The sequence below is a fragment of the Ixodes scapularis genome, unplaced genomic scaffold (genome assembly GCF_016920785.2).
Source record: "Ixodes scapularis isolate PalLabHiFi unplaced genomic scaffold, ASM1692078v2 PGA_scaffold5__190_contigs__length_132052651, whole genome shotgun sequence".
Classification (NCBI taxonomy): Eukaryota; Metazoa; Arthropoda; class Arachnida; order Ixodida; family Ixodidae; genus Ixodes; species Ixodes scapularis.
This window is the reverse complement of record NW_024609880.1, coordinates 27,994,063-28,009,390: the sequence shown is the minus strand read 5'-3', so window position 1 is coordinate 28,009,390 and position 15,328 is coordinate 27,994,063. Positions and strand designations below refer to the sequence as shown.

Here is a 15,328-nt window from a genome sequence, read left to right as displayed (position 1 = left end):
ACATGGTTAAGGTTGTGCACAAAAAGTGAGGGATGGAGGAGAGAAACACATAAACAACAGGCAAGCGCTCTGTAAAAGTGTGCTTCTCTGTTGTCTATGTCTTTTTCTCCCATTTCCCCGTCTTTTCGCGCGCAACCTTAACCATTTTTAATCAGTATCTACTCGCCTAACTGACCGCTTTACTATAGTTAATTTGATTTCACACCTTATCTACCCATAACATACATACATACCACCAAATGCAGGAAAAAATAAAACATACTCAAAGAAACAGAAAAACCAAATTCACAATTCTTTGGAATAAAAAGAACAATTCAAAATTTTTGTCTTTATCTTTAAATGAGTCACCAACCTCAAAGCCTCATTGAACCCAAACCTAGTACCACGTGGTGCAAAGCTTATCTCCTTGCTGTGACACATCAAACTTTAGAGAGACAACTGGAAACAGCGCACAAATAACGAAGACGAGGGATGTGTAGACAGGACAAGCCCTGCACTTCAATTGTATATTTAGTAAAACGAAAAACATCAAACTAACTATCCACATCACTATCGCGTCGACACGTGCTTCAAAAAAGCCACCTCATTGCCATGTAAGCAAACCAAAGTTTGACTGACGCATTGTTGCACCTTCCTTTCCTATATCAAAAGCTTCCAGCAGTTTGCATGCAGTTTTATCATCCCCTTTCCCCAAAATAGTGATACGGTCAAACAGACAGTTCTTAACCAACCCTGGAACCATGATGCAACAAAGAAACTTCGGGCACACAAGAGGTAGGAGAAGTGTCTGAAGTTTTCCTTGTTTGTTGCTTCATGGTTCCGGGATTGGTTAAGAAGTGTCTCTCTAAAGTTCAATGTGCCACGTCTAGTTAATAAGCTGGTGCTAGGTTTGGGTTTAATGAGGCCTTGAGGTTGGTGACTCCTTTCAGAATAAAAAAAAAATATTTGTTCTTTTTTTTTTTCCGACAGTTGGCAATTTTTTTTTGTTTCTTTGTGTTTCTTTTACATTTTCCTCTGTTTGGCAGTAGGATGTGGATACGTTAGAGGTACATGAGACAAAATAAACGCAGCGGCTGAGTTTGAACATGTCGTGCCTTGTCCCTTTCTTTCTGTCTCTGCAGCTGTCTGATGTTTCCCTTTTCTTACCACAGTCTCGGCTATAATTCATGATGGTCAAAGAATGTGGCTTCCGTTTACTTCATCCTGCTATCACACTGCAATGCCCTGTGGTATCATTGCAGCTACCTCACTACCTCCACAGCAGAGATTCTAGAATTTGACCCGGGGAGTTTTCATCAAGTGACTACGACCTAGTGTCGTCTGACATGCGAGGAAACGTGGCGCTTCTGCCGGCGCCTTTTCCAATTACTGCACGCAACCTATCGCAGCGCTCCGTAGAACGGGGCTCCCTGTAGCATGTGAAGCTGTTCTAACCCATCTTGCTTTTTCTGCACCTCTTTCTCCCATGGTGGAACTTGTGGTGCTTGTCACCTCCTATACTAACCCTCTGTGTTGTAGCTATACGATACTCGACGCGACAATCATGCATTGTCTCCACTCGCATTCATCATTTCACTGAGTCACGAAGCGGGCTGTGGGTTGACAGGTTTGTAAGGCCCGCTTCCAACGGAGCAATTTCACCCAGCAACTTGACGTCGCAACACCAGCAACACGGCCAGACCGCTTTCACACGCAGCAACCAAATTGCTACGACTTGCCATCATCATCATTCACTTTGAATTTTCTTGCACCATTTAGACGTACAGCTACGCGCTAAAAGCGTGTTTTTATATCTTTGAATGACTTTGAGAATACTAACTCATCTTTCTGAAAAGGTTTATTTCGAAAAAACGATCGATTTCAAACCAGAACCCAGTCTTTAGCTGTCATCATCACCACCACATGGGTGTCGCGTGAAAATATTACGTCCCTGATTGGCTGCTGCCGCTTCAAGTGGCTCCGAGTTGTTCGAGTTGCTCGTCCGTTTCGAGCCAGACCCGATCTCAGCAATTCGTGTCAATCTAGGGAAAGCTAGGGAACAACACACCAGCAACCTCAAAATTGCTGGAAAAGTTGCCCCGTCTGAAGCGGGCCTAAATGCCTCGAGCTTGAATTAATCTTTTTCAAGAAGAGTACGCAAACAATGAATGGGTACAATGGATTAATAGCGCCGACTACCATCAGCGCACATTGGTGTGCTGCAAGTTTCAGGGGACAGCGTGCGGCTGCATGCACCACAGACCCTGCAAAATCACTACATTTTTATTATTGTGTGCACATTGCCGTGAAGGACAGCGGAAGCGAACACTTCATTCAAGCGCCCAATATTAACGTGTTCCAAACTTGGGAAATCCTGCAAATTGCACGTTAAGCGTTCGATTTGACCGGACAAGCACCCATGTCTAGATTAACACAGTTTTCAGTAAAAGTGGAGTGAGCGCTCCCCCAGTATTTTACGGTATGTGCAGCTTGTGAGGGTATGTCAAAAACATAAGTTATGCCTTTTGAGCAAAACACTAAAATAAAAACATATATATACTCATGTCACAGATGTTTGGCCTAGTTGTCTAAGGTCTGTAAACACTTGTCAAAATGTGTCATTAACTTCTCAGTACCTGTACGTAAAAACTTCCCCACAGTTTTGTGTGGCCAACTGAGGACTGCAGTTTTCACAAGACAATATGGCTGAAAAATTCAAGTGCGAGTGTGGGGATGTGTACTGCATATCCCCATCTTGTCCCGTTGCAACTACAAATATATTATAGGGGAGGCTACGTAGACAAAGACCACTACAAAAAGAGACACATCCCATCACGTGACCATGTCATGGTATGTGGTCATGTAAATTCCATGCAGGATGAAGGATATTCAGCCAAACCAACTTTTCTCTCCGAGTTTTATTTTTCGTCACCCCAAAGCAAGCACACCTAAAAGCTTTGTGCATAACAAGCGGCATTGCTTCTCACCATTTTTTTATGTGTAATGTGCACGCTGTTCACTGGGATTTGCAGTGCATTAAAAAATTATATTCGCTCAGATATGTATCTTTTGTGCACCATAAATATATGCGAAAATCATTTGTTTTGAGCTTGCTTCCTGACCAATTTTATTTAGAACATCCAATTCAAAGAAAACTGCTCCTTCGAAGAAAGTATTTTAAACACCTCCTGGATAGGCTATGCATGCCACAAAATGACCTTTTCCCGAGAAAGCACCAAATGGTTATTGACTCAACATTAATCTCGCAGGACGCATTTCTGGTTTGGAGTGATTTTGCGTGCGCACGTGTGCTGACTCAGAAATGACTCTTATTTCGTGTCTGACGTCACGACGACGTCGGAATACAAGCATCTTTGTAACGCCTCCCACTGGCCGAAAGAAGTGCGAAGGAGAGATGCTCCCATTCTCACGTACACGGCGCTACACCGTTAGTGCGAACGAGCGGTTGCCGCTTTATCCCGTCGGTCTCTTAGAATCGAAGGGCCGTCGCAGAAACTATTATAGTGTCGTACTAGCAAGTGAGGGGCACTGACCCCGGCAGTAAAATTTGACGCCCGCCGTTGTGCCTTCGAAGCGGATTGCAAAAAGTGCCGAAGTCGCGACTGTGAAAATGATCTTGTGCGGTGTACCCTCACATACTCTCAGCCCCTCCTATGTAACAAAGGCGTTGAATTTTCCACGTCACCCGCCGGTGTCCAGCACAGAAGTAAGATTGGATATGAGTGCTGTGTCAGTGTGTCCGGTATCTGCGTCCCGTGCTGGCCTCCGGTAGGTGACGTAGGAAATGCGGCACCATGGTATTATTATCTAGGAACTGCCAACACCCTCCTCCACATGGAAAAGTCATTTTGTTACCATAATTTTTTGGACTATAGTTTGCAAACTACCTAGTTTACGCGTCTAAAATTTTAATTTTACATGGCATGGACTGTCAACAGGTGCAAACTATATGAGGATTTCTTTCTCCCAGATGGTTCATTACTACGAAACATTGGGGATTTTGTGAATGGCAGGTTAGGTTAGTGATGATTTCGGTATGCTTCGTAGATTGCTAATGAGGCGAGCCTTGTTCTAGGTTTGCTGTTTGCCAGACTATAGTCTGTCCAATGGGATACTTATATATGTCCTATCCAAGCAGCTTAAAAAAAACTTTTTTTGAGGGAGCTTTTTTAATTGGATGAAGACTCCTTTGTCTGTCGGTCTCGGCTATGGGACGTTTTCTCCGTGTTGTGGTCCTTAGCGTGTGGGTGGTGTTGCATGCTCGGCAGCTGTTCATCAAGGCATTCAGCGCGGACAACAGTGCCAAGAGCCTGCTGGTGGACGAGCGGATGAGCATTGTGTACGTGATGCGGCTGCTCGCGGACAAGAACCACGTGTCCATGGACCCTAAGTGGGCCATCCTGGAGAGCATCCCGCAGCTTTACATGGGTGAGCGAGGTCTTGTTGACTTGTTGAAACGACGAAACTTTGCCGAAATGCAACTCTAGAAATGGGGACTTAAATGTATCTCAATTCCACGGATAAAGACTGAAGGAAGAATGAAAATGTAGGCAAGCTGGTGAATACGTGGCATGACTAAACCGGGAACAGAGAAGGAAGAGTAAGTCACGTAAAGACGGGGACAACACACATTGTCTTGTCTGCGACATGACTGCACCTGTCTCGGGTTCATTCGTGCCAAGGGTAAGATTGGGAGGTACAGAATGTTCACTGGAATGTTCAACGAAATGTGCAACATGTTTTGAGTTCCCGTCACCATTGGGGCAATAAAGTATTTGTGGCAGCACATACCGAGCACAAGCGCGCTATCCAGAGCCGCTCCACTAGTGCGAGGGTTAGGGTGTCGGGTCACTCGGCAAGAGCTCTCGGCGGCCGATTCCCACCAAGAGACACAATCTTTTGTAAGGGCAACTTCTCCTGTTATCGCATTTTTGTTACCACATTTCTTAACGCTTGAACCCCAGCCCTTGAACACGTTCTGCACTAAAACTCTCAATATGTTGCGCACTCCCCTTTCTTTCGTTCATGCCTTTTCCCTCTAACGATGTTGCTTGTGCCTTGGTCGCTGCAGAGCGCATGTACGAGGACCATGAGAACCTGGTGGAGAACCTGCTGCTGTGGACAAGAGACTCGTGCAACCGCATCCTCTTCCTCGAGAGGGAGGAGAAGTACGACCTCTTCGTCAACCCGGAGGTGAGGCTTTGCTTCTTAGATGGGGATGCGGAAGTGCGAGGGAAGGCAGATTCACCCACTTGCATCTGGCTGCAGCCGAGTGCGTTGTCCAGTCTTGCGACGAGAGAATGCTCTGGCACAATGGTTTCATCTATTGTACACTGCTGGAACACTTCTGATCTGTGTGCACGTTTCCTCATTTTACACATGTCATGTGTTCACCATATGCCTTAAAGGACCCATGAGACGATTTTTCTACTTTCGCTAAATACTACTTAGAATCACTTCCTAACGTTAATAACTGAAGGAACTCTCCTTAGTTTTTATCAGGCAATGGGAGTCGCCAAAGAAATTTGAGGAATATGAGCAACATTCATCCCCTCAACTCGGAGCCAGAGCAAGCGGCCACGTGGCCCGGTGCCTATCTTATGCTGCCAACGTTGATCATAGCCATGCACTGGGGTTGGCAAAGTAGAGGACACGTGATGAGCTCCCTGCATTGTTAGAGTTCGGATATTTTCATCACCGCAGTGGCTGAACACGAGCCAGTACCTAAGTGTCCGCCGAGGCACTGATTGTTGCGGGCCGAAGTCGAGTGCTCATGCAGTTCTCGTGTCCAGTCCATGAGCTGCACTTGACTGTCATCAGGTGGCTGGTTTCGATCCCATAATTACGCTATCCAGCTTTGTGAAGGTAAAACGGAAAGAAATAGTCCCCTTTTATCCTCGCAATTTTACCGCGACAAAGAAGCTTCTGAATCAGTGGCAGTCCGTGCGAGTATACTGCCCTATGCATTTGCATTTTTACCTAAGCGGCACCGGCTCGGTCACTTTTTGCCAGCCTGGACTTCTGCCGACTCGTGGGTGGTTTGTACACTCGCATCTGATTGCAACCGAATGCACCGTGCAGCCTCAAGCTCGCCTACGGCGAATGGAAAGCCCGTATTACAGAAAGTTCCTAACTGTTTGACCGGGGTCGCGTCGTTTGTGGGCGGCGTTTGCTAGTATGCAAGCTGTAACGAGGTTACAAACGTGTCGTTCGTCCGCGAGCGTCTCCGCCTTTCCGTTGGCTTTCCTCCTCCCACGCAACGATGCAGCACATGTGCACCAGCAATCAATCGGCGTAGGAGGCGTCTGCCATTAAATTACAAATGCTCTCCGTGCTTTGAGTCACTTGCATATATTCCCCATCTTTCTCGCGCATCGTTCTTGCACCATGAGCTTGAAAAGCTGTTGTCAATGTTACGAGCAACCATTTCTCGTGGATTGCGCTTATATTTGATCTCGCAAATGCCACGAAATTTTCGCTCTAGCTGAAGGCAGTTCCAGGGCTGCCTCATGGATGGCTCCGGCGTGCCAGTCTGCTCTCTTGGCGCAAAGCTGTGCAACATTTTTGTTTGCAACCAAATGCAAATGTGGGAACCAGACTTTAAGGGATGACAGAAACACATGGGTTAGAGGTCCGCGCATTTCTGTTGTCTGCCAAGTCAAAGGTTCTCGAGCTGTAGGTTCCCCAAAGTGCCCTCCCCCTAACTCTACCAGTTTCCTGCAGTGTGAAAGTATGCATAGCAGGAAGCCCACCTCCAGGCACATTCAATCATTGTACAAAACAGAAATGTGGCATTACTATAGCTACTTTAGACTAAAAATCTAACAAATGGGACTGTGGCTATTCAGAGAGTCCACGCTGTATGCTGTATTATCTTGAAATGCCGTATGCATAAAACAATTGCAATTTCTCTCGTAGTTCAGATATAGCAATATATGAACACGGCAAGCATGCTGCTGATCTCAGCTTTTTCGTTATAACTACGTAGGTTCGATTGTATAACAAATATTTCATTTCGTCTTCTTGGTTTTTTCATAGAGGTGCTCTGCACTACTCAGCCAACACGGGTGAAACTTTAAAAACTCTTTGTCTGCAAGAGAACTGACCAAGTGTTAATGGTGTTCCTCAGCTCTTTTATTCTGCTGCAACGTCAATTTCAGTAGCTATTGCTATCAGAAATCTAATCCAGCAATGTAGGTGATACCTTGAATCTACTCTCGAGGCTCATTACTGAATTTCATTGGCATTTTATGGCGATAGTTGTAGGCTATTCCCACCTTTGGGAATGACGTCCGTTGTAGCTGTTGATGCTCTAGTTGTTGTCATTGTTCATGTTGTAGTTGGCGTTGTAGGTCATCTGTCGTCGACGTGGCCAAATCCTCGAAAAAGATTGTTTGCCACCTGTGGGAATCAGACCTGGGTCCGCCGCGTGCTAAGCGGAGACGTTACCACTGAGCCACACCACAGCGTTAACTAGCCGCTCTATATTTAGGGTTTTTGTAGTACCCGATGTTCACTGCACGCACTCCCTGGAAAAATAAATAGCCGATAACAAAACGCCATTATAGCACTCTCAGTTCCAAAAGCTCGTGCCGGCAGACGCGCTTTCACAAGCTCCTGAACAAAAAAGAAATAAGAGAGTTGAAAGCAAAATGGTCAGACATCTATTTTTGTTCCAAAAGCTTTTGTTCGCGCACACCCCGGTGCGCGAATGCGACGCTGATGCCCGATGACCTCGCCGTGACGTGTTGCAGATATCGCCGCGACCGTCCTGCAGATTAATGCAAGACTGCTCCGTTCTTTTTCAATTTCTTTTATTTAAGATGCTTTGGATGTTTGAGCGGCTCCTTTCCTCCATAGTCGCCCCTGAAGAAGAAGCCAAACATGTTTCGAAACGTTGGGCCCCTGATTCAGGGATTGGTTGGTCGTCATATTTTAATAATAAGCATCCATGAGCATTGACCAACGTTGTGAGGGCCTAAAGTAAACAAATAGTGTCCTCCCTTCACAGGTCTACCTGCTCGGAGGCTCCTCATCGGAACGTGGAGCTGAATTGGATGACGACTCGAAGATGGCGCTGATCGATGTGAGCTTGGGAGCCATTTTGACATCTTTAGTAGGGAATAGTGATTTTCAGTTCGAAGCAAATAGTTCCTTTGTATGAATAACTTCAAACCGAATGAAATAATCCTGAAGCTTAGCGAATAGTTTGTGGCCATCAATTGTCACAATAAAAAACCCTTCAGACTGAAAAAAAAAGAAAAAAAAAAAAAAGAACAAGCACAACAAAGTTTGAACGGATCTCTACCATGATCGTTCACCAGCTTGCCTCCCCAATTACTCTTATTTCAATACAGTTGTGTCTCATTAATATGGACACTTCTGTAGCCCCAAAAGATGATCCATAATGAGAATCATCTGTAATCAAGGTCCAGATCAGAAATAGTGAGCAAGAAGCGTAACCACAAAAAACAGTTTATTTAGGGAACAAAATTTTGTGATTCGTTTGTGCAGACACTTTGACGTTAGCTATGCGCCAACAAGCTGAGGGAGAGGAGGAGACGACAGCGCACGCAGAGATCAGAACGCCGAGCTTTGGTTGGAATGATTAGTGGGTAGACCCAAAGCTAGCAGCCCTTTGCCTACACTGCACTCGTCGAACGTATTGGAGCGTGGAACGCCGGCGTCTTGCGTTTAGTTTTTGCATTCTAACGCATTTCATTCGAATCAGAGCTCGACGTTCTGACGTCTGCACGCGCTGTAGTCTAATCCTTTTTACCACTTTCTCTTCGCATTAAAAACTTATTTCAAAATAAATTTAAGTGATTAGATTTGTTGCACCTATTTTTATAGCTACTTGTGGTCCATCTGGTCCATCCTTCGTGAACTCCTTTCAAGTACATACTGTGTGCTTTTTTTTTTTTCTGTTTTTTTGTTTAAATTAAGTTATGTTTTGCAGAATTGTAAACTTCGAAATAAGTCGAATCTCATTTATTCGAACTCGAGTGAGACTGAAAATTTGTTTGAATTACCAGGAGTTTCCTCTCATGGAAATGCATAGGATGGGACCTGACCGTTAGTTTGAATTATCCACAAGTTTGAATTAAGAGAGTTAAAATTAACGAGATTCAACTGTACTTCACAAATATTCGAAGTTGCCAAATATTGATTCAAAGTGAATTGAATATGGCATCTTTTGCTTTGATATTCGAAAGTTTCGAACATTCACACAACCCTAGTCTTTATTGTGAAAGTATATCGACCTCAGCTGTTGTACTGCTTCAGCTGTTGTCGGATACTTGTCTCCTTGCCTTATTTCTGTATTGAATTATGGGGCCCCCCTGGCCTGTGTCTGCCAGGAAACGTTTTTGCCAGTGACAATATTTTTAGTTTAGTGCGCAGCTACATAATGTAATGGAAAGCACCTTTTTTACGTGAGAGTTGTCCACGAACGTTTTGGGACAGTTGTACCTTTGTTCTTGTACCGTGCTCCCTGATGCTGATTCTGAGACACGGAACCTGTGGTTATGTAGCTGCTCAATCTCTGGTGCAGCCAAGAAGTTTCTCGGCACTCAAACCTGGGGATGTCTCGGCACATTAGCTGGGATGGTAGCCACATTGGCAGCCAAAGTCAACACTGGCCGCGTTTGATTTGCTCACACTTCCTGCACCGGTGCAGAAAAGTGTATGGCGATATACTTCCGGTCGTATCTAAATACACATACCGGAAGTAGACTACCCTACACTTTTATGCGCTGGTGCAGGAGGTTTAAGTAAATCAAACGCAGCTACTGAGGCAATGAATGGAGTGCAATTAAACTTCTCACAAATGATCTTTAAGGTGGTGCATTTATGTTAGTGTTGGGAAGTACTTTAAGTATATTGCAAATGAAGTAAAGTAGGTTTAGAAAACTTGTACTTTACTTTTAAGTACATTCTTGGAGGATGTATTTGTGCTTTACTTAAAATACTTTTCCTGGTACTTTCCGAGGAAAGCTTTACAACTCCTGACTTCAAAGGACATTCCCCAAGCTTGCTTTTGTTAAATTTGTGTCCCAAAATGATGCTTTCTGAACTCTGATGAAGTAACTGGGAAGGATATTCTACTCCCACCAGAAACGCTTGCAGAAAATACATCGCTCCGTTTTTGCCGGGGGTGCTTTACCACAGCACTTCGAACTCGCTACTCCTCGCTCTGTCAGGGCAAGCGAGGAGCTTAAAAATATTAGAAGTGGACATCCCTCCATGAGAGGATTGCTTGCGGAAGCTACGGGGCTGACGTCATGCTCTTTCCGCTGTGAAAGATTGTGTTAAGAAGTTTGTGTAGTTTCCTTTGAAGGTACATTTACTGATAACGCTTTACTTCAAGTGTGCAACAAATGTGCCCTTGCTACTTTACTTAACATATGTAACCTCGTATTTTTTTTGTTCTTTACTTCGAGTACTACTTTATCCCCCTCATATTTCGTGAGTCTAGGTTCTTGTCAGAAGTGCAAGAAAATCAGAACTATATTTTCTCTCCAAGAGGAAAAGCACAAACAATCTGCCTGGTTGACACTGGTACTCACATGTTGTACCAGATATGCTCGGATCTACTAAATCTGCTTTAGGGTGTTGATTTGTAAGAAGGTTTCAGGTTTCTGCACCATTTGATGGCATAGATGAGTAGCAGTGTCCACCCGATCAGTTCGCTCCTGTTTTCCTCTCACGCAGAGAAAATAAGCTTTTTTTCTTGTACTTTCCCCCAGAAACTTACACTTGAGAACTTTGAGTATAATAAATGCATCGCCTAAAGACACCTTTGTTCAAAGTTTCATTCCACTCTGTATAATGATTCATTTGTAAAAATGTTTTGCCGCCTAAGTAGTGCTCAGAAACACCCCGTAGCGCCGAAGACGTGCTTTTCCCCTAAACATGTGGCTGCGCCATGGCAAAGCAAGGTTTGCAGGATTGTGGCATTCGCTCCGTGGGTATAACTTCAGTGCATCGACGCTTTGCATGAAGTGCGACAAACGGGTGTAACTAACCTGCCGTTACCGTGACTTCACCCACACTTTAAAAGGTATCAATATTACTGTTCATCCCGAGGCAAATTTCAAATAGCGTATTTTATGAATCTATCGTTAAATTATTTTGTCCCAAGCAGAGGTTCAAATAACGCGTTATTCTAATCTTCTCTTTGATGATTCGCACAATTTTGTTGAATATCGTTTCAATTCCTGCTGACCATCGAGAGAATTTGGGTGCCGGGGGTCTGTTTTCCAGCAAACTGCTTGGTCCTTGAGATCTCATTTTGAGAGCACATGTTCTGCAGTTTCCCTAACAGCGCACATAGTCCCATGGGGGTCTCCAGGAGGTCGTAACATACCGTAGACATCCTAGAGACGACCGTTGGATGACCTGTGTCATCTGGGGGCTGATTGACACGCTTGCATTTGGTTTGAAACTGCGTGCATTGTGTATTCTTGTGTTTTCTTACAACGAGAAAGCACACCGACACGTTGGCGCCATCTATGAGGTAGCCCTGGAACTGCGCTTATCGAAAGTGAAAATTTCGCAGTATTGGCGAGATCAAACGTACATGCTGTTTGTGAGGAAATGTCGTTTGTTACTAGGATTCTGTGTTTTCCGAGTGTATTTCTCGTGAAATTCAGAGAGTGTTTTTTGGAGTTAATTTTTCGCTAAAAACTGAAGGTTTTTCATAGTTTGTTTTTGTTGGATTGCTAATTCTCCGAAATTTAGAGCTTATTTTAGTGTGAAAGCAATTTATAAAAATTCAAAAATAAAATAAATGAAGTCCGGACACTGACCCCTTGTCCTGAAAGAACCTTGACGAGCTAAAAGGTAAACCCCTTTTGTCTGTTGTTCGAAATTTTGAAGGAAACTGAAGTGGGATCTCCTCGGGACCTGTGGTCACGTGCTCTTATAAAGTTTATTTGTAAAACGCCGTCTTTTTTGCTTTCAATTTTGTCATCACGACCTCGAAATTCGGAGTTCTTCGGATTTATCCAAAAACATATAATGCTTCTTATAACATTGTCGAAAGTTTCTCAAGCTCATGGCGAAAGACTGATGCGCAAAAAAGATGGGGCAACATATGTAAATGGCCACTGTTTTGGGGCTACCCAAAAGGTTGCGGCAGCGTGTTCTCTTGACATGACCAAGCGCAAGGCCTGCCCAAGGCACTCAGTCGCAACGAAACGCAAGCTTGCAGACCAGCCATTTACTGCCGCAGCTCGAGCTTGAAAACGTCCCTCCTTCCCTCGCAGGAGTTCTTCTCTGGGTCGAGCGTGGGCGTGCCCGAAGTGGAGGGCGTCCTCTACCTGAAGAGCGATGGCAAGAAGGCCTGGAAGAAGCACTTCTTTGTGCTCAGGGCGTCGGGCCTCTACTACTGCCCCAAGGGCAAGTCAAAGGTGGGGTGTCTGTCGTTCGGCCGCCTTCTCGCTCAACAAGGGGCATCCTCTTTGTTTGGACATGGGATGTTTTCCTGTCTGTAGTCGTTCGGTCGATTAATTCCTCATACCCCCGAGGCAGAGTCGTCCTTTTGTACATGTTCTCGGTGCTCAAATACGCAGAATGGCACTGTCCAGTTTAGAGGGGGGGGGCGGGGGCGGGGGCGGGTGGCGGGCGGTGGGGGGGCAGCTGTATCCTAGCCAGGTACTACAATGAGTGCTGGAAGAGTTGTCAGAAATACTGCAAAGTTCTCAAGAAACACCCGCCATTAATAAAAGAAATAACAAAAACAACCTCAACAGCAAAAAAAAATAAAAACGGAGGCACGCTTGAAAGGACACATTTTGGGTGGCAGCTTGCACTTTCCGGCTGGCAGCAACATTGAAAACCATCCCAGATGAAAATAAAAAAATAAGAATTACAATCTATAAAAATCTACAAAATAACTTTTATGTTAAAACAGCTGAGACTGGGTGTGAAAAAACCTTGAAACAGCCAAAAGTGGGAGACACAGGAAAAGAAGTAAGTCAGACAACGTCTTGATGCTGCCGGCGTTTGCGGAGTGATCAACGAGAGCAGCTCGTCTATTTTAATGAGTGCGTGTCGTTCTGCGCTCACCGAGGTGTTTAGAGGAAGATCTCCTCAACCGACCTAGCTTGCAGCAACTGTCTCAAGTACACGCCTTTGTTGTTGTTGAGAACAAGGTGGACAAACGAATTACTGTATATTAAGAGTTCACTTTTATTAACAATTTTTATTCATGTGAATCCTGTCATACCAGAAAAAAAGCACTTCGATATTTTTTTTGTTAGTATAAAAGTTTTAATGGCACTTTTCAGGTTCTGATTTGCTCGCAATGTGACATTACTTTTCTCGTTTTCGTTTCTGTCTCTCAGACTATGATTCGCTGTTCATAAAACCCTAAAGCTTTCCTTCTACTGTCCACTTCAATCGCCAGTTACGGGGTGTAACTGGCGATTGAAGTGGACAGTAGAAGGAAAGCTAAACGTTCCAATTTCCTCAGAAAACTACTTTTTGCTCGTGTTCAACCTGCTACAATATTTCTAGCTCGATAATTATTTGATTCCGATACAAAACAATTGCGCAGAGAAAGCATCAAATGAGAGACAAACTTTCAGTAAAATATATTTTGCATATTATTTGTGAAAGAAAGGTTTGATCATTGCAGCAGAACTGGTGCGATTGAAATCATTACCGTATTTACTCGAGTTATAGTCGCACTGTTTATGAAGAAAACCTGAGGGTTCGCTTTTTTGCGGGGCATGCGGATTGCCAATCATCTCGATCGACAGCATGATTTCAGTGGTTTACAGAACAGGGATAACGTCTTCGTGCGAAGATATTATCTGTGCAGATTGCATTTGTATGGACAATCGTGTTCTCGATCTGGTCATTCACTATGTTATTTATGCGCAACGCAATGATTGGCTGTATATTTGTTCTGTGGGAAAGTAGACGCAAGGGCGTTGTTCATAAATAGTGCAGCTATTACTCATCGTAACTTAGGTCACTAGTTAAATCATCTTGCTTTTTATTCTCCACCCTGTCCGGAACGCAAAGTTTTGTCACTGTCGGCTATGGGTGCAATGTTCAAACTGGCATCCTATGCACATGCCCAGTTGCTCAAATGCCACTGTGTTTTGTTTTTCCTTACTATTTTTAATGGTCGCTGAAAGGGCTGGTGGAAAACAGAAAGTCAGTTACATATGCGACGATAAGGATATGCCGACACACGTCAAGATTGACTTGCTCTGCTCGCTACAAAATTAGGTGTACAGAGAAGTAACTTTTCTTTTTTTTTTAATTTTCAACATTAATTTTTTCATTGGTGCACATTTTGTTGAGGCATTTTAGAGTCTTAAAACACTTCCTAGTGGACTGCAAAAAAATTGTTTGATCAGGGCAAGTGCAACGACTGATAATGCCTTTTTGCAGGAGTAGATAAGACGGGAAGCGACTTTCGCGCCGCAGTCCATTCTATATAACCTGAAGCGAGCTCGGTCATGTTAATTAGCGTTTGCATCTCTTCGATCGTTGCAGCTTTCCAAGGACCTCGTGTGCTTGACAACTTTCGAGATGAACAACATTTATGTGGGCTTTGGCTGGAAGAAGAAGTACAAGGCGCCGACAGAGTACGGCTTCGCCATCAAGGTAGGCAGCCCCTCGGCTTCCCAAATATGCGTCTCGAGATTACTCTCATATCTGCTCTTGCGTAGCAGTGTGATCTACGTTCTGTCTTGTTTTCCCGAGTGCTTACATTATCATTTCATCCGCATTCACTTTCATTGGTTGAATCCCGAAACCAACTCTCAGCCTCTGGGACAAGCGAGCAGTTGCCACGCCTCCACTTCTCTCCCATTATAATAGATAGTATTCTCACCATACAATTGTCAGGTGTGAGGTAAAGAGGATCTGCAAAGATGCTTGGTTGAAACATTCCTCACTTTGTTTTTGCTCACTGGCACTATAGTGGGACGCATGTAGACTCTGGCTGACGGAGTACAGCTGAGGAGCTTCATTGCTATGGCCTAATTTCAGGGATAGAAGCATACTTTTCTGTTCAGTCTCTTTGTTGCAGAACTTGACGACGTACCATATTTATACAAATGTAGGTCGAGCCATTTTAAAATTTTTAAAATCTGAAGGGGAGGGGGCCAACTTATAATCGAACCGAAACACTCCACCGCCAACAAAAACTAAGCAATCGCGATATCAGGAACACCTCGGCTTGTTGTAAGTTTAGCCGGCTGTACCTGTAGCATTGCGCTATTCTGTGTGCTCATTTTGCAAGTTTTTTTTTTTTTTTAATTGCATGATCCAGTATTATTTATAGCGATTCGCAAAATAACCCGAA

The 15,328-nt window shown here is 44.2% G+C and overlaps 1 protein-coding gene across 1 annotated transcript in view; it reads left to right on the top strand.

Annotated features, from left to right (window-relative positions):
• The window catches only part of LOC8041802 (abnormal cell migration protein 10), a 40,728-nt gene that overhangs the window by 13,963 nt on the left and 11,437 nt on the right, over positions 1-15,328 (top strand). Inside the window, exons 5-9 of the mRNA XM_040212698.2 lie at positions 4,269-4,428; positions 5,072-5,193; positions 8,012-8,086; positions 12,270-12,413; positions 14,515-14,625. Of these exons, the coding sequence (XP_040068632.1) occupies positions 4,269-4,428; positions 5,072-5,193; positions 8,012-8,086; positions 12,270-12,413; positions 14,515-14,625 (612 nt within the window). The remainder of the gene's footprint in view (positions 1-4,268; positions 4,429-5,071; positions 5,194-8,011; positions 8,087-12,269; positions 12,414-14,514; positions 14,626-15,328) is intronic.